At 46.6% G+C, this 25,143-nt stretch overlaps 1 protein-coding gene across 9 annotated transcripts in view; it reads right to left on the bottom strand.

The window, feature by feature from the left end:
• ITPR2 (inositol 1,4,5-trisphosphate receptor type 2) overlaps nucleotides 1-25,143 on the bottom strand; it is a 4,412,221-nt gene that overhangs the window by 1,670,088 nt on the left and 2,716,990 nt on the right. For all 9 annotated transcript variants that reach the window (XM_069628470.1, XM_069628469.1, XM_069628465.1 and 6 more), the window contains one exon: nucleotides 18,576-18,704. In XM_069628470.1, coding sequence (XP_069484571.1) covers nucleotides 18,576-18,704 — 129 coding nt within the window. The remainder of the gene's footprint in view (nucleotides 1-18,575; nucleotides 18,705-25,143) is intronic.

Consider the following 25,143-nt stretch of genomic DNA (forward strand, 5'->3'; position numbering starts at 1 on the left):
GCGTAAAGGCGCCCCCTCAGACATGATGCCGGTACTAAGGCGTAGCCCCTCGGGTGAAGACCCGGTAAAAGAACCTTCCAGTCCCTCAGCACTGTCACTAGGAGGATCTACTGACTCCTCGGCCTGGTGGCCGGTAGCTGATTCAGCCTTGGTACTTGTGCTGGTACCAGGACCAAGGCAGACCCTCTCGCGCAGGCAAGTCCTTAGGAAGGAGTCTCCCTTGCAGGGTGCACTGGAAAAGAGCAGCCCTACCTTGGGCTTAGATCGATGATAGACAAAGTCCTTTCCGTCCTCTGGAGGCGATCTGGGGAAGAACACCCACCACCTGGCCAGTCTGTTCTTCAGAGACCTTGAGGAAAGTGTGTTGCACACGGTACAAGCTTGCCAGCTGTGGTCAGGACCAAGGCACCATAGGCAGAGGGCTTGGAGTCTTTAGTCTGGAAGAGCCCGTCGCAAGATGGATGCCTGCTGAACCCTGTATAAGTCGACATGCGCCGGAGAGGAGCGGGACGCCTGAGGACCGAGTACCTGAATGATAAAAAGACAAAGAGAAGAAGTATCCGCTCGTGGAGTTACATGGAAGAAGCCAAACCCAGGAGCGCTGGTGAATTCGGCCCATTCCCGTCGACAAGGAAAAGGGGACTGAGGTGCAGTGCCAGAGGGCGGAGTCAGGGCAGCACATGCTCCCAGGGCCGCACCTCTGCACACCTCTAAATTTAAAGGGGAAGAAGGTTTTTTCTGGTGAAAAAGGTTCCGTCTCCCGTCCCTCTCAAGGGACGCCCATGCAGTATGGAGGAAAGGGGACGGGACGTAAGAGTACATCTAGGATGACAGGTTGGCTACTCCTGTATTTGAGTCTACGATTGGTTGGCATCTAAATGACATAAATTGCAAGACTGCATGACTGTGAAATGAGAGCCTGCTGAGGACAGAGTTATGCCCCGTACAGAGTTGACGAAACATCAGATATGAAAATGAGGCTGAGCCTCATTTCAGAAGCGGAAGGAATGTCAAATTATTTGGTGGTTGCTTATTTATAGTGATGTGACCCACCGAAGCAAAGGGAATATCTTAGGAAAGGCAGAGATGTACAAACAGGGGATGTGCTTCTTCTAATGGGCGCTCAAGGTGAAAGGATGTTCTAGGAAGTATGATGTTAAAATGTAAATCATCAATTATGTATTGTCTAAAACCCTAAAAAAGCCACTGAATCAATCAGTATGTTTGTGCATTATTTTTTGGGATGGGGATACTCTGCCAGCTTTCCTGTGTGTTTATCTACAGTTTAAAGGAAATAAACTGACTCTATTGCCCGCTGCAATCGAGAATCGAGTTTGGATGTTGTTTTTGCCTTAACACTTCTGTCATGATGTTGTGGACTTTTATTCATGCATATATACTGACATAGGCAGCCCTCCAGCCTCTTTTCCTTTGCAGTTGGTGAGCAGGTGCAAGGGGATCGAACCTGGTTAACAGAGGTTACCCCAGAAGAATAATCAGACAATCCTTCAAAAGGGCCTCAAACAACAACAGAGATTCCCTGTTGGAGTATAAACAGAAAAAAGAACAAGATGACAACTTAGTGTTTGTCAGCACGTACAGTCCCTTAACAAATGAAATTACCAAGATCATAAAACGAAATTGGCATGTTTTAGAAGAAGGCGATTGTCCACTGTCAAAGCCAAAATGTGCTTTTAAGAGATGTAAAAACCTAAAAGAGCTGACAACTAGGAACGATGTGTTTATCAAACCTATTCAAACTACACTTACTGAAAAATGGGGCTTCCCCAAAACCACTGGTCATAGTCCGTGTGGACAGTGTAGTTGCTGCGCACAAAAGGACCAAGCAGATCGACTTAGGATTACCTAAATTGTGGGAACCAAGATCTCTGAGCAATTGCAATTCTACAATGGTAGTTTATGCGATCTGGTGCCCTTGTGACAGACTATATATTGGCAAAACAGAAAGAAAATTAAAGATTAGAATAGGGGAACACAAAAGTTGCATAAAAATAACACTCTAAATGCACCCCTGAGTGGAAACTTTAACAGTAGGGGCCACAAACCTGAAGAAATAAGGTGGACAGTGGTGATGAAAATTGGTCATTCTGGCAGCACTTGTAATAGTAAACAAATGCTCAGTATACAAGAACAGAAGATGATCTTCTTGACGAAAAGTCACCTCATGGGTCTAAATGAAAACATCGACTCGCGTGTTTATAACCTATTAAGAATATTTTGGTTGAGTCAATGGAGCACTCCACATGCTTGAGGTCCGTGCATAGTGCATTGGTACTTCTGTTGTACCTGTCCACTATTCTGAATCCTCTACTCAATACCCCTGCTTGCTCAATGGTCGATCTGAGGGTACCACTACAGTATGACGTGTAATCGTCCACCTTTTGAAACAAAGACTATATTCCTGTCACACATCTGGGTCTTTGTATATGTCACATAAGTAAACACCACTCGATGGAGTGCTTTTACTTACACACAGTATCGAGACACTAATTCTTAATAAATATTCTTAAGTATCCTCGTCACCCACTTGTGTACGTAATTTGTACTTTTCTTTCCCCGTCATTACGAATTACTGACATGTCAGTTTTGCTGTACTTACCACATTCCTCTCTGATTCATTTAGTTTACGATAGTGGTACTCCAACCAATATGGCGACCTACTAAGATAGGGTTCGATTAGTCAATTTTTTATCTCTATGATCCTATCGAGCCGATTGCGCATGCGCTAGTCAAGACGTCACGCTATAGGTTTAGCCCAGTAACTAAGGTACTCAGACCTTTGCGGTTGCACAACAGCAGATCCGCGTCTGTGGCCCGTCCCCCACACGACTGTAGTATTACGGTAAATTGATTGAGGGCGTATCCTCTGATGACCGAATTGCTATTAATCAACTTACGCTGTGGTTATATGTAACCATGAGGTACAAATTATCTGAATGACGTACTGTTGGTAGTATGACTTCGTATATAAATATCGCATGCACATATTCATTGGTGGGTCATACTACGTACAGGACCACACGCTTTTCTTTTGAATCGGGAGCATGTGAACGTACGAGAACTTCGATCTCTAATGGCATAAGTACACAACATTGCCGTCTGATATGTGAACCTTAATTATCGTTCACAGAGTGCCTATTTACCTAAAATCACGCGGGCCTCTGACTGTTCTAATCATTGGGAATGTTCAAAGGTCATGTTTTATATCTAGAACCACACTTATCTTATGCCCGAAATGGGTTTATTGATGCTAACGGATGACGCTTGATTATTTGATGGATATAATTAACATCTATATCTTTATATAACATCCAGACATAGACCCGTCATGTCGCTAACTAGAACATATGCATTTGTCTCCCTCTCTCTTCCCTCTTGCTATAGGCGAGCTATACTTCATCCCATTCTCTACACCTTTTCATCTTCTGTTGGGATTGAAGCCACACTGAACCAACAGTAAGTGCATAAGATCCTTTAGCATACCCTAACTATTGACATGCTTTAAGATCTATGTGTTTTCGTATAACTGATAAAATAGACAGATTACAGTATGTGTTTTGTGTTTTATGTATGTCCACAGGGAGTAGTGGTGACTTTAACGTAGTGACTAATCTCAGTCATTGAGGACGCTTTAGCGTAACTAAAATACGGTAAGCACGTAATATACCCTGTATAATTGATATTATGGGTCTTTAGAATGGTGACCATTATTAATTTGGTCCCTTTCTTCTGTTTTGTATACTTAGGGTTGGCCTAGACGCTCAGTTCCCTACTAACCAGAGAAGAGCAGGTGGAATTAGTTTCATTACAACCTTTCCACGCGGGACACATACCAGTGTTGTCACATATCAACCGACTCACAGGACACTCTCTAACACAGTGTTGGGTACCCTTGCAACCATCGGATGTCAATCTATGCTTTGGAAATGTTATACCCATTAAGAAGTTCCTGTAATCATGTTAATTTGTATAGGAATGAAACATGTAGGGGTTTCTTTCTACACTAAAACAAAGTGTTGTGAGTGGGATTTAAAACCACACTTCTTGTCAACAAGGCATTAGAGTACTAATGCACCAACTACAGAGTTACTTCTTGAATTGTGGTACTCTGTACCCTATCTTTACTTTCCTTGCCTTTTCCTTTTTTATTTGTGTGGTTTTCAAATTGATTGACTGAAATTCTGCTCGTTCAGAAAAGAGCACTGTATAAAACTGTATTTAAATTGATATCATTACTAGATGTGTACATATTATTTTTGCATTTTGACAATGAGACATCAGTGATATGTCCACTACACCTTATCAAATATTGCACTTGTCACTTAGGGATGTTTTATAACATGTTTTTATGATGTTTTATTACATTGTTTTTTATAATTGTACATTAAAGATGTTAGATTTTGTCAATATTTAAGTGCAAGTTGGTTTAATTCTCCATGCACGCCCATACAATTCCTATAATGTTGATGTGATTATATGTGACATATATACCCCACTGTCTAGTGAACTCCTTACCCAACCTAACGAGATGGGGAGTCTTTTTTCTATATTGGTAAACTATTTGTATAAGGGTTACTCCCTCCTCTCTTAAACCTGATATCCCTTATTTTTTGAATCAGCAAGGGGATCTAGGTCACATGACCTACACACTGTCAATCACTATTGATCTGTTGGTGCATTCTTGTTTTGCCACCCATTTTTCTTATTTAAGCAGCCCTACAGCCTCTTTTCCTTTCCAGTTGGTGAGCAGGCTACCCAAGACCCACCCACCTTCTTAGCCCTGCCTCTTCTTTCCCTTTGTGACTCTTAGCTCAATTAAGGGCCTCTCTGGCCAGGGTGTCTGAAGTGAAGAGCAGTCAAAGAAAAAGGCAAATCCGGTTTGGCCCTGTTTGGACCAAAAGGACCCAGGACCAGAACCCCTTCTCCTCTAACATCAGGTGAGCCCCGGTCAATATGTGTTTTAACCTTCGCCTCGCACAGACATCCCTACCATTATCACTCATCGCCAACCACACCACCCACCAGCAACATCATGGATACTGCATTGCAGCAACCTCACCCGCATCACCATACACCCCATCAGCATTCCATCATCCACAAAAACAAGAAAACTGATGCTCGCCAATGTCCGCTCAGCAATTAACCATGCAACAGACACTGCCAACCTCCTCACCACCCATAACTTTATTATTATTATTATTATTATTATTATTACTTGGATGCCATCTTCATAACTGAGACCTGGATGGCATCATCTACCCACATCCTTGATGTCCTCATCCCCAATGGCTACAGAAATCTACAATTCGGTCCAAACAAGGTTAGCGGAGGCCTCCCCATCATTCACAAAGCATCATTATTTTTTTATAACTCTGTTTATTGAGTATAAACAATACATACCAACTTTAGACAAACAATAGGTCACACGACAAAGTTATACATACATCGTTAAGCAACATGAAGTATTTTCAAACTAGCCTCAGAGCATCACGGGGGTCTCGAGGACGTGTCTCACTGAGTCTGGGTCCTTTACTGCATCAAAGAGCATCGTGGGGCGGGGCCCTCAGCTGCAGGCAATCATCAAGAGTCCTCCCATTTCCCCCAGACCCTTTGGAACTTCCCAGGGCACCCTCTAGCTTTATAAATACGACTTTCCAAGGATGCGCATCTGTCTACTTCATTAAACCATCTGTTTATACTTAGTTTATCAGCCGAGCCCCAGGTTGCTTCGGTTTGCCTCTTCCCTGCTCCCAGTGCAAACGCCAGAAATGTCTTCTCATGGGTATTGAAGTCCGTCTCGTCCCATATACCCAGAAATATCAGTTTTGGATAATGTGGAACCGGGGACCCCAAAACAGTAGAGATTTTGTTAATGCATTTCCTTCAGAAACTTTGGCGTACATCACAGCCCCACACTATATGAAAGAAAGTGCCGTCTAGTCTTTTACAACGCAGACATACTCCACTGCCCACTCTCCCCCAACGTGTCATCGCTGTCCCAGGATCATACACCTGGTCAAGTACTTGAGTTGAATCAGTCTTAGCTTAGCCTCAATACCAATTTCCCGTGGGAACAATAGTGCCTCCACCCATTCCTCAGATTCCAGCAGATCTAGGTCCCTTTCCCATTTCTCTTTTAGCCTAGCCAATTCTTTTGTTCCAAAGGAGTTGAGGACCTGAGATAATGTGGAAGTAACTTTGGTCGGGATGCGCTCTGGAAAGACATTGGTCTCAAGGGGGGAACATTTGGGAATCTCCCCGAGGTTAGGGAATTGTGTGTTAATGGCATTAGTTAACTGCAAGTGTTTGTAGCGATCGCCCGGTTGGATCCCAAATTTCCCTCGCAGGAACTTGAAGTCCAGGAGGTGTCCTTCTTGCACTATATCTGCAAGTATGCGTGTATGCCCTGCCTCTCCCAAGTCGTCAAGTGCCCCATTTTCTGGATTTCGGGGAGGTGTTTATTATGCCACACTGGTTATCGAGTGTCGGTCTATACCTTCACCCGATATATTGGTGGGCCTCTCCCCAAACCTGGTGGATATGTAGTGTCATCCTTGATAACCCCACCATCCTTTTGTCTATATCGTACAATATCTGAATAGGGATAATCGTGCCTGCTTTACTCGTCTCAGCCCCGATGTGCGTGATGAGAGGGTCTCCATGCACCCAGTCGTTTATCACCCCTATTTGTGTTGCCCTGTAGTAGATGCAGAGACACAGTAGTCCTATACTTCCCTCCCACACCGAACGTTGCAGAGTTTTCAGGGCAATGAGAGGTTGCTTCTCGCCCCACAGCAACCCATGGAGGACGCTATCTATTGCTACAAAAGTTGTATGGGGCATGGGGAGCGGGGCATTCTGGAGGACGTATAGAAAACGCGGACGAGCTAGCATCTTGAACAGGGCTGCTTTACCCAATAGCGTTAAGGGGAGGGTTTGTCAGTTTGCCAGTAAGACATGTCGGCTGCAAATCTATCTATCACAGGCTGTAGGTTGAGCGGGAGAAAGTCCTCCAGGGCTGAGCTAATGCGTATGCCAAGATAGGTGAAGCCTGGGATCGAGACAAAGTACAGGCATTGCGCAGGGATTGCGGCGTCTCCTCCCTGGAGTGGGAAAAATATTATTTTTTGTTTGTTTACTTGAAGCCCCCCGAATTTTTGATATTCTGAGAGAATGCAGGACACCACCGGGTTCGATATCGTGGGGTTGCTGAGGTATATGAGAAGGTCGTCTGCATACAGCGAGATACTATCCTCTCTTCCCCACGGCCTCGAGAATCTGGTCCAGTTCCTATCCGTTCTAAGTCTGATTGCTAATGGTTCAATGGCAAGGAGCAACAACAAGGGAGAGAAGGCACATCCCTGCCTGGTCCCATGACCTAACAGAAACACCCTAGAGGACTTGCCATGTACCCTTACGACCGCCTCTGGAGAGTGTAGATCAGCTTCACCCAGGACATGAATCCCTGCCCGAAACCCATCCGTTCAATAATATCCCACAGGGCATCCCACCCCACAGAATGAAATGCTTTCTCGAAGTCCACAACCAAGAGTGCTAGTGGGTCAGAGATAGCCGGGGCATGGTCTATAGCGAGGTGTACCCTGCACAGGTTCATCCAGGTGGACCTGTCGGGCATGAACCCGCACTGGTCCCGGTGGACCAGGGATCTAATCACTCCTAGCAGTCTATTAGGTAGGATCCATGCAAGGATCTTGGCTTCCCCATTAATTAACGGTATGGGCTTATATGATGCACAAAGTTCTGGGGGCTTCCCAGGCTTGCGAATCATCACTATACATGTCCTCCTGAGGTCCAGGGGAAGTTGTCCCTGTTCCTTGCTTCGTAGGAACATGCGATTCATGTGACCAGTTGCTGCGCTCCCGAGCCGCTTCCAGGTTTCTGTCGGGAAGCCATTGGGCCCGGGGGTTTTCCCCGATTGGAGTTGTGACAATGTGATCGTCATTTCTTCTTCAGTGCTCTTAGAATCGAGGTCTACTGCCTGTTATTCTGAGAGACAGGGGAGTTCGATAAAGTCTAGAAAGTTCAGATCGCCTCTCTCGGTCGGCCTCCCAGGGGGGAGTAAAGTTTTTCGTAGAAGGCAGCGAATGCCTCGACGATGTCGGAGTCTGCAGTTACCAATTCACTTCCCTCCGTAAGTATAGCATGTACCTGCCCTTTGCTACAGTTTCGCCTCTCTAGCCAGGCCAGAGTCTTAGCGGCTTTGTTTGTCTCCAGTCTCGTATATTTGACTTCGGACTTACCAGTGGGCGGTCCGTGCGTTATCTAGTGCAAGGTTTCTCAAAACCTCCTTTGCTATAGTTAAGGCCTCCTGTGAGGCCTGGGACCCCGACTCTAAGAGCTGCTCTTCTGCCCTGGGCACCCATTCCTCTGCGAACTCCCCTGTGTTTTGCCGACGGTAAGTCGATACCTGGAAAATGGCTTCTCCCCAGAGGACCGTCTTATATGCTTTCCACATCGTTACAGGGGAGTCCACCGATACCTCGTTAAGGTAGAAATATTGTGGTCTTATGAGAGAGGCCATCCATAATCTTGGTTATTTCCAGATAATATGCGTTCAAGCACCAGGTTGTCTCAGGTTTGGTTTGCCCATTTTTCAGTGCTATCAGTAACGGGGAGTGATCCGAAAGGCCTATTGTGATGAATTCCGTAGACAGCGGCCCATGAGCCATGTTTTGTGGGACAAAGAAATAGTCTATCCTAGAGAGTGACCTGTGCGCGTTAGTGTAGAATGAGAATCCAGACTCTGTTTCATGTAGTGCCCTCCATGTACCTACCAATCCCATTGCCTCTGCAAAGGAGTATAGTATAGTTGGTCAGAGTGTCTCGGTTCCTGTTGCCTCCGTGTGACCTATCTCTGCTCACCTCCACGACTTCATTAAAGTCACTCCCAGGACCCACGTGTCTGCCGGTTCAGTGAGTGTTGCTAGCTGGAGATCATTCAGCAGTTCCTTTGTAAGTGGCGGGGGAGCATAGACTGCAATAATGCCCCAGCTACTTCCCCACATGTACCCGAGAACCATCACCAATCTGCCTCGTGGGTCTGCGTATGCCTTCCTTAACCGGAATGGTACTCTCCTGTGTATGAGAATCATCGTGCCCCTAGCCCCTCATGAGAATCCAGCATGATATGCCTGTGAGTAGTTTGATCTCCTAACGAAGTGGCAGTCAGTACCGACTAGGTGCGTTTCGGTGAGGAGGGCAAAGTCGGGGGAGTGCCGGTTGAGAAAATGAAGGACCAGTCTCTGTTTTATGCTAGAGCCCAGCCTGTTGACATTCCATGTCAGTAGAGATATTTCCCCGTCACGTGCCATGCGTAATCTTGTGGTGTTCTGCAGGATCTTGGAGAGGTGTTGTGCGTCTTGGACCCTGCCCGTCGCCCATTGTCTTTGCATGCTCCCTTTGCATGTTTCGTTCCCAGTGATCTCTGATCACACTGCTGTCATGTGACCAACCCATGTAAACAATGGGTAGTAACCAGCCCCAATCGCCCCCTTTTGGGCCCATTCCACCCAACAATTCCCCCCGCCCTGCACTTCCCCCCAACTTGAAGTACCTGTCGCCAAAACACATGGAATTAAAAATTCATAAGAACGTGTACGGGGTACCTTTCAGAGCCAACTTCAGTCCCCCCATATACTCACACAACGTATGTAACCAGCAATAAGAAAAATATATGTTAGCTGGAAGCTGTCGCATGTCAGGGGGCGGGGCCATGGGGGGGCACCGGGTCCCACAGCATTCACTCAAGTCGTGAAACTTTTCCTCCATGCATCTTTGCTCCGGAGAGAGGAGATGCGCACAGAAGTAGCACATTCCCGGACATTCATCATTTCAGTCTGGTGTTTGTAGTGTGGCGTCTTAATCGTTGGCCACCGTAGGTGGTATTTCCAGGTCCTGGTTTTGTGGTGGCTGTTCTGGTGGGAGTCCCCCTGGTAGGGCTCTGGGTATATTATTTGTGTTCTTATCTGGCCTCCAGTCTCCCTTAAGGTGTTGCTCTGCCCATCTCCATGCCTCCCTGGGTCTGTGAAGTGCACTGTTGTGCCTTTATGGTATACTTTAAGTTGCACTGGGAACAGGAGACCAAACTTAACACCCAGGGACTGCAGACGTCTCTTAAGAGGATCGTAGTACTGTCTGGCCCGTTGCACCTCTCCGGTGTAATCCAGGAAGAATGCTGTACGGGACATGTTGTACGTTATAGATACTTTGGTGTGGGCAATCTGGAGCAGGGCGTTGTGGTCTCTGTAGGTTAATAGTTTTGCAATCACTCTGCATGGTGGCGATCCGGTATTGGTTTCCCAGTTGGCATGCAGTGGGCCCGCTCAACTGAAAACAAAATTGGAGAAGGTCTTGGGCGCGAATATGTCTGTCAGCCATTGTTCCAAAAAAGTTCCATGTTTGGCCCTTCTGTCTTCTATGGGGGACCCAGGATGCGGACATTGTTGCGTTGTAGAGGGGTTGTGGATTTTTACAAAGTAGGATCTGTACATACAATTCATATAGTGTAGAAGACTTCAATTGCGATCATCATGTTTTACAAAAGGTCATGACCACTTGTATTTTGCATGGTGTCTTGATCTCCCTTCTCCCTCCTCCACCCTTTTCTCCAGTGTTTTAAGGCATGACATCACCCTGGCTACTTGTTGGTCTGCGTTCCGCAGCCGGTCCTCCGTCTCGGACTGTGCCACACTCTTAACCTTCTGTAACTAACCCTGATGTCTTTCTCTGTAATTGACACTACCTACTGTACTTTCTATTGTATATCAATTGTCTGTAACAATAAATTGTGTAACTACTAAAAATGCATATTCATGTAATGCGCCCAGGTACCTCAGGGTGTGGCGCGCAGTATAAATAAATAAACAAACAAACAAAAAGAATTGGGTTAATTGTCTCCCACTGGCTTTATTTCAACTGCATACTCAACCCAGTAAGGACCACCATTTGTCCCCCCACGGGATAGTAACTGGGCGACGAATGCAAACGCCCTTGTCTCCGGTAAGAATGTCTGATGCCCATAGAAATGCCACAGAGCTGGGAGAGGAATTTAAGGAATACCTCACGCAGCTTAAAAGGGCAGTACGAGTGATTTTAAAACAAACAGCCCCACCATTCACTAGAGAAAATGAAACGGATACTTCAACACCCACAGTGGATAGCACGTCAAGTCCTTTAATGCTGGGAGAACTAGTATATGTCTGCAGCTTTGTAAGCAGGTAGAACAGTCCAAGATTTCATGGCCCTTAAGAAGTAATATACTGCACGCCTTAAGCAGTGAAGGTGAAGGGCCTGAAATACTAGATCCACCTGTCAGATGTTAGAAAATCACATGACAGTGTAGTACCAGGAACACTAAAGCAAAATGAACGAGAAGTAGCAACTCCTTAATGAATACAGGATAATACTGCATAGTTGCATAAGAGATTACCAAGCAGCAGCAATATAGTGGCTCAGAGAAAGATATGTCCTTAAAAATAATGTACTGCTGATTATTCTCTCTCTCTCTCTCTCTCTCTCTCTCTCTCTCTCTCTCTCTCTCTCTCCCTCCCTCCCTCTCTCCCTCTCTCTCTCCCTCCCTCTCTCTCTCCCTCTCTCTCTCCCTCTCCCTCTCTCCCTCTCTCTCCCTCTCTCTCTCCCCCCCTCCCTCTCTCTCAAAATTGCACCTGTACTTTTAAATGGTTGACAATGCTGATGAACTGAAAATGTGTTTAACCCCTTATATCCCATTCTGTAGGTGCAACCATGGCAGAAAGTAGCTCATTGGTTACAAATCGAATTGAGTTAGATAGAAGTAGGAATAGTATAAGTGCCACTAGGGCATATTCATATGAATGTAGCCTTTATCTTACGGTCATTGTATTTTCCACGATATTATTGTGTCTGGGGTTGTATTGGAGCGTTTCTTTTATTGTTGGGGACATAAAAGAAGAGGGGTGGGGGAAAACTAATACAAGAAGGGAGCAGACTAATATGGGATGGTGTGAAACTAATATGGGACCATAATACCTTCTTAAATATTACTACATTACACAAGAATCGTACAAAGGGGTCATCACAGTATGGGCAATTTGCAATGAACGAAAGTGAAAATGTAATTTATGTAGATAATAGCTCTTTTTCCACGCTACTAAGGTTTACAACACCACCAAGTGACCTGTATACAATCAGATATTCTATCTCAGATGTAAATAGTGTATATATTCTGTCTCTTACTGACTTGTCAGAAGCTCGTTTGAACACTCAATACTGGCAGCTTCATAATGGTACCAATGTAACATCTAATGTGGGTCTCTTCCCCATTTATCGCTCATATGCTTTCAGTGCACACAAAATGCCCAGTGGCGATGGTAAAAGATACATAAGGTAATTAACTAATGGTAAAAATGTGTCAATACGTAGGCAGAAGCGGCAAATAAAGCAATTACAATACGATGCATACCACGGGTTGGGATTGTATGAGGTGGAGGAGCTTCGTCATCCGGGTCAGTCTAACAAGCGGTACTCTGATATGAGCACCACAGGGAGACAGGCCACAAACGGTAATTGCTTTGTGTGTTCACTGATACCTCATGTGTCAGGGACGCCTAAGGTTTTAGTGACACAAGAATCCCCCTTAGTGGATGCACAGTGTCTTGTTCATCTCACACTGTAGGATAAGCAGCACCTTCCAGGCACACACAGTAAAAATACAACTGCTTCCTCCTGACGAAAAAGCTGTGTAAAACGAGACCTCAAAGTGCAACAGATTTTAAAGAGCCTTTCTTTGTAATGTTTGCTGATAACAAATGGCAAGACGCAACTGTGATACGCAAGGCAGAAGCGCTATGTGGCTTATCAGATAAAAGACAGAACTGGATGGAGGACACCTGCTCCCATGTGTGGTCTCAACACATTGCAAAACTAACATGGGCCACAGCTCTCGAAAAACCAATCAACATCCGGCATGAAGAAAAATATCAACTGTGTTTCCAGGGGGAGGGAAGACTACCCATGACCTACAACACACGCTGCAACAGAACTCTCGTAATACCTGACATGCGAAAAGGAACAGCTGCATTGATGGACCACTACTAGGTGTGTGGTAAACAGGTATACCGGCACCTCCCATCATCATGGAGAGGCCACTGCGCACTGGCAACGCTACACTCTGCACTGATGGTGTTTCCGGACGACCATATCAAGGGTAGGAGGTGCCCAATCTACAGCAACTGGCACCCAAACCTGCAAGTGAAGAGCCCCACATCTATGACGTACTATCAGAAGACAAGCTACAAGACCAAGTGTCTCGCAGAAAGAGAGCATCCAAATACCTCTCAAACCTCTTGGCACAAATATCTGATCAGTACAAACTATTCAATTCAGCAGAGACATTTTTTGCATCACTTATCCCCAGCATCCAGGCACGAGCAAACGCCAAGTGTCTTTAGATTGTACACTGGGAGCTGATCCAGTTGGCAAACGACACAGAAGAAGGATTCAATGTGATAAAGATAGAACTAAGAGCACTTAGGGTGATGACAATGCAGAATCGATACGTGCTGGACCTGCTCACAGCTATGCAAGGCAGTGTTTGCCAAAAAATCGGGAGTGCTTGTTGCACGTTCGTGCCTTCTTCAGATGCTGAAAATGGGACAATCTTGCAAGTAATATCAGAAGTGCATGAAATCGGAGTGCGGATGAAAGAAGGTGGCGGTGTTGAAGCTAGTGACTGGTTTAGTGCAGCATTCGACTGGGTACCATCATGGCTCGGGACTGCGATGAAGTTACTGGTCCGTGTTATTGTCTTCCTCCTGCTGATCTTCTGTGTGTGCCCACTTGGAGTACGATGTTGTGCATAGGCGATTCCTAATAGTGCGATGATGATGGTGACCATGGGCAATCCAAATAGAAATGAGAAAATGCCTCATGATACTAGGGAAGCCCAAGTACAAACAGGAGAAAGTGACAAACCCAAATATTGTATGGCGGCCATTTACAACACAGGGGATATAGTAGATACTCTATGGCACACAACCTTCAAACAGCCCCGGGATTTAGAAAACTACAAGGAGTTGTGGGTTGACCTAGCAGGGGATGGAGGGTGCATTTATACGACGTTTACATCTGAGGAGTATGCGCAGCATGGGGAAAGTCTAAGAAGTGTGTGCCGTGCGTGGATGCCAATAAAGAGTACACCTGCATGGGATGAAGTTGTAAAAAGGGCAGAGGAATGTAGAAGTGCTGGAGGAGGGTATTCCTTACTTTAGGAGTAACGAAAGGGGGGATCATGCATCATGGATCTAACTTGCGCTGAAGGTGGGAGACATCCCCCCTTTCTCCCAACTGTAATCTGTGTTAATCACCTATTAATTACTAACAAAGAAATCATGTAATTAGACCTTACTAACGTGCAAAGACTCCATTTTAGGTAGCTCGCCAGACGCCATCTTTTACTAGGCCCAAAAATTATCTCTAAAAGCGTCTCTCTCCCTCTGTCCTGAGCCTCACACCACCAGCCCAGGCACCCACCCCACTGCCGTCTGCCAGCTGTGCACAAACTCTGTTCTCACGGAAGTCTAGCTATTCATTGTTGGAACCTTCAGTGCCGTCCCAGAGCAGATGAGCTCACTGCACTGTGCGAGACCAGAACCGGCCCCCGCCTGAGAGCCCATCCATCTCCACTATACTTGTGTCCCTTTTGACCCCCACCCTGCTAAACTGTAAACTACCAGGCTCATGCCCCTCTGCTCTTTGATACAGATACACATCTGACCCTCTGAAGTTGCCAAATGAAGGCACCACCGAGGGTCCAGACCCCAGACACTCATATCATGAGGCATCAGGTACATCAAAAACCTCCAAGGTAGGCACCTGGGTCGGAGATTCAGAGATTCTTGGTACCGGGGTGCAGAGGGCACAAGGCCTGCCTATAACTTGTCCAACTCTGGGAAGCACCCACATTCCTACCTGACTTTACGAGTGTCATTTGTCTCATGCTCTCAAACGCTGTTATTGCAAGATCAGTTAGTCAGGGAAAGTGTCATTTTTGCTGGCCTGACCTTCACCTCACAAAGATGAGCCCAGCGCACCCACGTGCTGCGGGTGATGCCTAAGCACCCGACAATCCCATGTCGTTGACACTTATGAATTCATACTGCACCGACAACCCCACTCAATTGTGTTGCAGAATTGTGCATTTGTAATGTGATGTCACTCATGATGGTTGGTGCCTTTTTAATGTGCTGCCTGTGTAATGTTTGGCAGGGCACTCTCCGGGCAGCAGAGTTTTCTGTATACACAATTGACCTTATATAATCTTTGTTCAACTTGCAATCTATCTCCTGGTCTCGTTCCCTACTGGGGTGTGTCCATTATTCAGATTTTTGGATATTGTGTCGGGGAGTGGGCGCCTTCAACGCCAATGGGTATCTAACTACATCCATAATACTACAATAGACATTTTAAAATCCAAGACAGAAGACAAACGGGTATTTAACTACTTTAAAAATATCTTTCATTGGAATACACTTCAAATATGCCATCACAGTTATTGTTACTGCAAAACTTCTTGCAAAGTCTAATATAGTTAGAATACGCCAGCGGGGATCTAACTATTTTAAACACACCTTTAATAACAACACACTTCAATCAAACATCCTATAACACACACTCACATAATATATCCATGCTACCACACACAAGTATTCTGTAACGTGTACATTCTTTAAAATTATTTAACTGCCAAAAGCGATATGTAATTACAGTTGTTTTTTTTTATCCACTATGGATTTTTTTTCCCAATGATTATTTCATGTCAATGCAACAACAGTGTACCGAACACTAATGTTGTAACAAACATAGCACATAGAATATACTATTCATGAGGATCAAAACAGTAAATCTATGTGCACAATTGTATGCAATTAAAGGTTTTAAATTACCTTGTTTAACTCATAATACTGTTTTGTTCACAGAAAAAGAACCAGTGATTCCAGCTTAATTACCATATGCAGCTAAGTAACCATACCCATTATTATCCTATTTCTTTCTTCACAAAGAAACAAATACAGATTCTATAAGCACTATCCTCAATTCTGCTACGATCATAAATACCATATACACTTCGATATCAGTCCACCATATTACAAATACTATATACTACCCCTACAGTACCTATTACCACCGCAATAGAATCAAACCATATAACAAGTACGTACAATAAACCTTCAAATAACAAGAGTCGCCCATAACCTCCCCAATCCCACTGACATCCGCAGACAGAAACAAATACTGCGGACACGGCAGCACCTGCACAGCTTTTTTCACCTACGAAAACAGCTTCCTATCAACATTTTTTCCACTCCCTCAACCTTTCCATGCCCTCTTTCGGTTACAAAATAACCGCAAATATATTTTCCAGACTTATTTCTCAGTGCGTTGTCCGTGGACTACGGCAGTGGTCTGCGGATCCAATATGATGACCATTAAAAAAATTATGACGCATCTCACGTTTTTGAACATCCAAACAAGATGCGTATTTGGTGTCCGCGGACACCAAGCAACCCTCTGGTTGGTCCAGGGGTGTCTGCGGACTTCGAATCAGGAAATGAGCCTGCGGACCAGACCCATATATCACAAAACAAATGTACCTACTTTTTGGCCATTTTTTAAAAAACTACTGGACGGAACGGATTTACACCAGATTTGCAAAAGCACGTTTTTGGGGACGATCCACTGTTCCAGGCGCACGTTTGGTGAAAATACATACAGAGGTTTGGGCTGTAGGCACGAGCAAAAACATTTTTCCACTGTGTATATGAGGATTAAAAAAATGTTGGGGCCCTTCCCATAACTTTTGCCCCCTGAACGAAACCGCACCAAACTTCACAAAAAAGTTCTGATGTGGCCATATACTTTTTTTTGCAAAGTTTGGTGAGGATTCGTCAAATGGCGCCAAAGTTATAAGCTGCTCAAAAAGAGCACTTTCTATGAGTTGAGCAACTTAACCAAAACTACACAGTTGCTACCACATGCAGTTTAATTCATTTGTTTCTGTTTGTTTTGTCTTGCCCCTGGTGTATGTCACACTTTTTTATACCCTCATACACTGCATAGCACAGCACGTGCTCACATCTTTGTGCTGTTCTACAAGCACTGTTCGTGGGAATGCCTATCCCCATCTGGTAATGTATTATTGTTAGTCGCTTCTAATCGAAAACGACATTTCCTTTCCTTTAAATAAATACAAATAGAAATGTGTAACATTGTGTCCATGCAGTTTACTTTTCATCTCACCCTGCCCACTTCTCACCAATCTACCGTTAGTTTACCACTACAGAAAAAGCAAAACCATAACTGCACTGCCAAGCCTTGACAAAAATAACGACAGTTTAATTGTTTATAACATTCTTTTCATTCATCACATCTCCGTCTGCTTCAAATGCTAAAACCATCTTCCATCCCCAATCAAATTGCACGCGGAATTCAACCTTGAGTGAAAGTAACTCAGCCCCTCTGCCAAGTGACCCAGCCCAGAAATCTGACCCATTTCCCAACCCTACCAAAAAAGTCTGGATTGAAAGTGGATTGCTACTGGATTTTCCCAAACATTTAAATCCTCTTCAAATCCTCTTTAACTCCAGAAACTCCCATGGTACTCAGTGGATTGCTTTTGGCTTCATGCACCCTGAAATATGTTAATTAGCAATCCCCAGTGGAATGCAATCCCAAAACAATTCAAGCAATCCAATCTCCAAACAATCCACTAAAAATCCAAAAACAATCCTATCCCCAAACAATCCACTAAAAATCCAAAAGCATCCAATCCCCAAACAATCCACTACAAATCCAAAAGCAAACCAATCCCCAAACAATCCACAAGGAATCCAATCCACTAAAAATCCACTCCCCAAACAATCCTATAAAAATCCAAAAGCAATCCAATCCTCAAACAATCCAGCAAAATCAGAAAACAATGCGATCCCCAAACAATTAAGGGAACGTTGATAAAAGACTGCTGGCAATTCATTTTTTCCTGTACAATACCATATCACGGCCGGTGTCGGATTTTAACATGAAACTGGTGCATACATAACTTATCTGACTTGTAAAACAAGGCCAAGCATAAGGTGTGCTCTTAACAAGACTCTAGAGGTACTTTTTAACAGGTTGCAGGAATATAGGAGCGTGAACGTACACAAGGAACACGCTTTCCGACTCTGACACAAGTAGAATACCCGACAAACACAGAGCAGCGCAATCTGCAATCTTTCTAGGCCCCACTTGTCAGCCTGAAAGAGGAGCGCGCGGTCTGAGCCATGCTTGTTTTTTGTCATTAAAAATATCTACAAAGAGGGGCAAAGCGTGCTGCTGCCTAATTGATGAGCAACAGAGCTATCAACGAGGAGCATAATGGGCGAAAGCAAGCAAAGGAATGACTGAGCAAAGTGGTGTCCTGACAGCGCGGCCTTCGGACCAGCAGAGAGAAGCCTCATTTTGGGGGACGGCTTGTTTGAAGTCAGGTTTGTTCCGCTTGCATTGCCTTGCTCTCTCACCTGCAGGCTGGTGCTGTTGTCTGAAAACGGGGAATTGAAGAAACAGCCCACGATGTTCATTACTTCCTCAGTGACATATTTTTCCAAAGCCATGTCTGCATGCTTCCTGTCAGTTGTTGTGTTGGACACCTGCAATGGCAAAAGAAAGGTGTTGACACCGCTCAAACGTTTTTATCTTTTGGGAGAAGCCATTCTTAACGATATAGTTAACCAAACACGCGTACCTCTGGTCCCCCGCCCCCGTGATCTTCCCTTGTGCCCCCCACCCTATTCGCACAAAGGTGTTGCCTGTTTTGCTTGATTCTTCTACCCTGCTCCCCCCCTCCAGCCTACTGCTGCAGGATTCTGTCCTGATACATTCTGGTTACACCATCACCGTCTTGTGGCCAATGCTGCATTTGACTTTTATGGACTTAATTGATTCATGGGGTGCGTCACCCTTTCTCAACTCTCTTGCTGGATTTCTTTTGCATCTTGTACTCATGGTGGCCCTGAATCATGCTGTTCCCATCTTCATCTTGTAGCCTGGCTTACAACATTATGTGTTACTACTGACTTCTGCAATTGTATTCGCTCACCCCTCTTGCTTCTTCACTCTTACTCTCTGTTCTCTCCTCCTCTCCCTTTCTCCCTTTTCCTATCTCCCCCCTCCCCTCTTATTCTCTTCTATGCAGTTACTCTATCAGAATTGTCCCTGGACCATGTATGATAGCAACCTCGCCTGTCTCCTGCTCCCTCCCCTTACTTGTTTATTTCCTCCACCCCCACCCCCTCCAGCACTATCTGAAATGTCGTCAGGCCTAGTACGATAGTCACTTGTTTTGTTCCTCCCCTCCCTTTCTGCACCCCTCTCCCTCACCTTTTGTTTTCTCCGGCTCTACCAGAAATGTCGTCGGGCCTAGTACGGTAGTCGCCTGTCTGTTTCCATTTCCTTCCCACTCTCTACCCCCCTTCTTATCTATGTCTTAGCTCTTGCACAATCTGAAATGTCGTCAGGCCGAGTACGATAGTTTCACATCCTTGCTGTTCATGGCCTGTAAGAATGTCATTGTATTTTCCCTTGTTCCCTCCCTTCCCTAGAAGTGCTTTGAAACACATTGTGTATAGGTGCTATATGTTAATGTTAAAGGTATTTCTATACGCACATCACCAACGGAGTTGGTCGCCAGGCGCTCTGGCGGATCTGTAAACAAGAGGGGGGGCGGGTACCGTTAGTCGGTTGGAGGGGGAGAAGGAGAGTGGGAGAAGTGGTGTGCTGTTGGCGGCTTCAGTTCGGTATACACCGTGCGCTGAGCTTTGGTGCGAGTATCGGACTGGGCGAGTCCTCGTGTGCTCTAGGTGCTGTTTATGTGTTGCTTGTTTGTTGTTGATGCAGTGTGGTAAAGTGCGTGCGGTTTGCTCAGCGAGAGATGGTTGTGTGAGGTTGTGGGTGGGTTGAGTATGCAGAGATATAATTGTTGGGTTAGTGTATCCTGGTTCCAATACATCTTCCATTTGAGTTGTAGTCCTGTAGGTGGGGTTGTTGCTGAATTCCTTTACTGGCCGTCTGACTTTGGTGTGTGATGGCAGGGCACACTGCCAGTTGTATCCTAATAATGAGCATTATATAATGTGATTGGGTATGTCTATTTCTCTCCCTCTGGTGTAGGAGCTGAGGTTGGGTGCTCCCTATTCCCTTGCTATCTATCGTGACATGGGTCTGTTGGAGCTTGGGTGTGGTATATAAATAAACTATCATATCATATCATACCGTGTTTTAATCTCAGGTATTTTACTCTGTCATTTTAAATGTGTAGTTTGCACCGTGGCCGTTTTCGCTGTTTTGATTTAACTACATGTGTGTTGTTTATTTGAGCTAGGGGATTGAGAGGGGGCAGAGGGGGTTGCAAGGAGTGGTGCCGGTAGGAGGAAGGGGTGGGAAGTTGCATGGAGAGGTGGCGGGATGGGTTAGATAGGAGGTTTGGGGGACCACCCATTTAGATTAAAAAAAGGTGAAAACGGTGCAGTGAAAACTACACAATTAAAATAAGGTATACAATTCCTGCTATGAAAACACGTGGAACCGGTTAAACAGCATGCATATTCAACAAATGCAACGTTTCGAACTGAATTTACAATTATACTTTGCTTTTTCATGCACAGTAAATTCTCTTGGCAATGACTTATGCGACCACATACTCAGGTCTCACACTTCTATAAAACAACAGTGATCCCAATCATAAAGGTGATACAGGCAATGATAAGAGATTTACCTCCTTCACCTTTTGTAATAAAGTGGGTTGAGGGACGTCTATACTCTGAGGGCCCTATTCGTGGACTCCCTGAATAAATCCAGCAAAGCCCAGCATGCTGAAAATGACTCTGCGAGGCCTTATGCGCAAACTACCCTCTGCACGTTGCACGTATTCATGGATTCTAAAGCGCATTCCAACCCGACCTGCAAAGAAAACCTAACTGCGTGAGGAATGACCACAACACACCCACACGCAAACCAAAAACATAGCAAGAGACCAAATTTTGCGCAAACCTCTGCGTCCAACCCTGATGCACCATCCAGCACCCCTGCAAAACTGCACGAGCCACCTCATAAATGAAGGTTGCACCCCTGCGAAAACACACAAGCCCCCTCGTAAGTCAAGACTGCACCCCAGCGCAAACCCATGAGCCCCCTCGTAAGCCAAGGCTGCACCGCTGTGAAAATGCATGAGCCCCCTCGTAAGTAAAGACTGCACCCAGGCAAAAAAGCATGAGTTCCCTCGAAAATGAAGACTGCAACCCTACAAAACTGCGCAAGCTCCCTTGTAAGGGAAGGCTGCACCCTTGCGAAACTGTGCGAGCCCCCACATAAATAATGGCTGCACCCCTGTGAAACTGCAAACCCTCCCCCCTACTCCTTAGGCACCGAAACCGGCAGCATGTAACCCTACTGCACATCAGCCCCCTTAAGCCCAGACACCACCCACCAGCCTGCCACTACCCCAGGCTGCCCCCTCAAGCCCTTACACCACCCACCAGCCCCCCAGCTCTAACATTAAACCAGGTAGCCCCCTCAAGTCCTCACACAACCCTCCAGCCCCCCTCACCTCTGCCACTACCCCAGGCAGCCCCCCCCCAAGTCGGTTCCATGTAATAATGTCCCTGCAAAAATGTCTCCTGACAAAAAAGTCGGCATTTTTTGCAGAGACATTATTATATTGAACATGCAGGGGATGCCCCCAGAACCCCTGAATTTGTGTTTTAGTTTTTTACAAGGGGTGCAGCATATATAATGTCGCCAATGGCTTTTCCTGGCAACATTATGTATAGGGACATTATGTATGGGGACATTATTACCTGATACCCTCAAGTCCTCATACCACCCACCAGCTCCCCTCAGTTCCACCACTACCCCAGGCTGCCCTCTCAAGTCCTCACACAAGCCCCCCCCTTACCTCTGTCACTACCCCAGGCAGCCCCCTCAAGCCCTCACATCATCCACTAGCACCCATCACCTCTTCCAATACCCCAGGCAGCCTCCTCAAGTCCTCACACCACCCACCAGCCCCCCTCACCTCCACCACCACCCGAGTCAGCACCCCGACAGTACTCCCCCTCCCCACAATGCCCTCACCTCCGCCACCACTCCAGTTAGCCCCCTGACAGTACACCTCCCTCCCTATACCCCCCTCCTCTCAGCCACTATCGCAGGCAGACCCCTCAAGTCCTCACACCACCCAGCAGCCCCTTCACCTCTGCCACTACCCCAGGCAGCCCCCTCAAGTCCCCACAACACCCACCAGCCCCCATTCCACCCGCCACTACCACAGGCACCCCCCTTAAGTCCTGACACCACCCACGAGTCCCTATCTCCTCCTCCACTACCCAAGTCAGGCCCCTGACAGTACACCACCCTCCCCACACCGTCGCAACTACTCCAGGCAGCCCCCTCAAGTCCTCACACCGCCTACAAGACCCCCTCACCTCTGCCACTACCCCAGGCAGCACCTTCAAGTCCTCACACCACCCACAAGCCCCCCTCACCTCAGCCCCTACCCCAGGTAGCCCCCTTCAAGTCCTCACACCGCCCATCAGCCCCCTCACCTCCACTACTACCTCAGGCAGCCCCCCTCAAGTCCTCACACCACCCACCAGCCCCCTAACCTCCACCACTACTCAAGTGAGCCCCCCAAGTCCTCACACCACCCACCAGCCCCCCTCACTTCCGCCACTACTCCAGGCAGCCCCCTCAAGCCCTGACACCACCCACCAGCCTCCCTCACCTCCGCCACTACCCCAGTAATCCCCCAGACAGTACACCCCCTGCCTACACCACCCTCATCTCCACCACCACCCCAGGCAGCCCCCTGACAGTACACCCCCCTCCCGACCCCACCCTCACCCCCGCCACCACCCCAGTCAGCACCCTGACAGTCTCCCACCCTACCAGTCCAATGTATGGCTGCAACGACCTGAACCTCTATGGTCTGCCTGCAACATGAAGTAGACCTCCAACATGTCAGCCACTGACACAATCATCTGGAAGCACTGAAGATCAATCCAGGACTGGTGCATCCGCTACCACTCCCGGGCAGACCCGACTCTGCAGCACCTCAACTGGACATCACAATATTGCACCAACAACACTGTGGCCACTCCATCCACATGTGACATGTGAATGCAATGCTAAGTGGCATGTGCATTTTGGCCATGTTTCATCAAAAAGGCATCAAAGCATAGTGACTGAATGTGTTTTGAGGCCATAAGCAAACAGAATGAAACATTTGGCAGATCCACAGAAAACGACTAGGCGTGTTACAGCCTGAGCAAAAGTAACCCGGGTGGTAAGGGTAGCAAAGTCCCTTTCAGAGATGACAACATCACAAATCTGTGCCTGGGTCATCACCGGAGGTCGGTCCGAGAGTGCATGACTCAGTAAGACAAGAAATGTGTGCTGCCACACAGAAACAGCACACATGGGACACAACTGTATTACAGTGGCAGAGATGAGGCGGAGCAAGACATGAGAGCAGGCAGTGTGTAGCTGCACGTGCTGGTGGTTGTGTGAGTATGACATGGGAGGGACACAGCAATGAAATAACAGATGTGCAAGTGATGTGTCCAGGCCACCCTTCCACAGGGAGCCCACCTCCCACCGCAGCACACACAATGCTAAATACACACTACAGTGAAGAGTGTGGGCACATACACAATTCCAAGCATGTGCAAAGGGGACACATCAACAACAGTGGACCTGAAATGAAAACAATGTGAAAGCGTGCAAATACACATGACCAGGTGATATTCCATCCACAATGAAAGTCAACCAAAAAATACATAAAACATCCACACATCACAGCATCCATACCTGTATGTACATCATCACACACACACAAGAGATTTCCTCTACGCCATCCTCACTGACACACTAATGCAAAACACGCAGTGATTGTGCACATGCAATGGAAATTGAAAACCATCCAGTGCTGCCTCCAATTGTCTGATGGCCTCACCCCCACATGCCAGGCACATTTGCATCCCACCACCCGCAAACATCACAGAAACAATATGAAACACACAGGCACGCTACAATACACATGACTTGCAATCAAGAGCGGCACTGGGTGAAATGTAAACAATCAAAAGTGCAGACACAAAAATGAACTGAATGAAGTGTGGAATGTACTCGGATAAAACCTGTATTGAATAAAACTACATACAACAAAAACTGGGAAAGAATGAAGTCTGGGGTAAATGAAGAAAACTGAATAGAACCCTATACCTAAAGAACTATATACATGGAAAACGGGGAAGGAAAGTCACTGAAGTCCAGGGCAAAATTAAAAAACATAAATGAAACCTATACCTGAATAACTATATACAAAGGCACTGGGCTAGTCGTTCTCATCAGTATCTGACAACCTGTCGACCAGGGCTGATTCACAGGCCATGTCTTCCTCCCTCATGCGGGCCTCCGTTGTTGTCTGGAGGGTTTGCAGGGTGGACAAAATATTGTGTTCCACTTCCCGCACCGACCTCCAAGTCACCTCCAGGATGGCAGCCCACCTCTATGCCCGACGCAGCGCCACCTCAGCCCTGCCCACCATCACCTGCGCCTCCCGTGCCTACTGCCTCTCTGCCAGAAGCTGCCTCTGGTACAGACTGAACACAGAAGTAACAGTGTTCAACGCCACCACTTGGTCCTCCTGCCTCATAGTTGCCACCTGCCTCTTTGGGATGGTTTGCCCTGCGACAGTCTGCCTCCTCGAATTTGCCACCTGCTGCCACCGTGCCCAGGGTACGCTCTGTCAGTATGCCCTCTGACGAAATCATAATTGTTGAGGGCCCACAGCACCTGCACTGCTCAGAGGTGTCTGCTGACCCTCCATTGCCTGTGCCTGTGTCGGTGCCTGGGTTGGCACAGTGACCACCTCAGCTGATGAATATTGGACCTCGGGCAGCGACATTAGATCCACCAGACGGGGTGTTGGGGGTGGGACTGATGCACAGGGTGCTGTGCTGATATGTGGGCCGGAAGGCACCCCAGTGGATGACTGGCGCATAGAGGAGGAACCTGAGCAGGGCGTTGCGG

This window comes from Ambystoma mexicanum, chromosome 12 (assembly GCF_040938575.1).
Source record: "Ambystoma mexicanum isolate Mex_15411 chromosome 12, UKY_AmexF1_1, whole genome shotgun sequence".
Classification (NCBI taxonomy): domain Eukaryota; kingdom Metazoa; phylum Chordata; class Amphibia; order Caudata; family Ambystomatidae; genus Ambystoma; species Ambystoma mexicanum.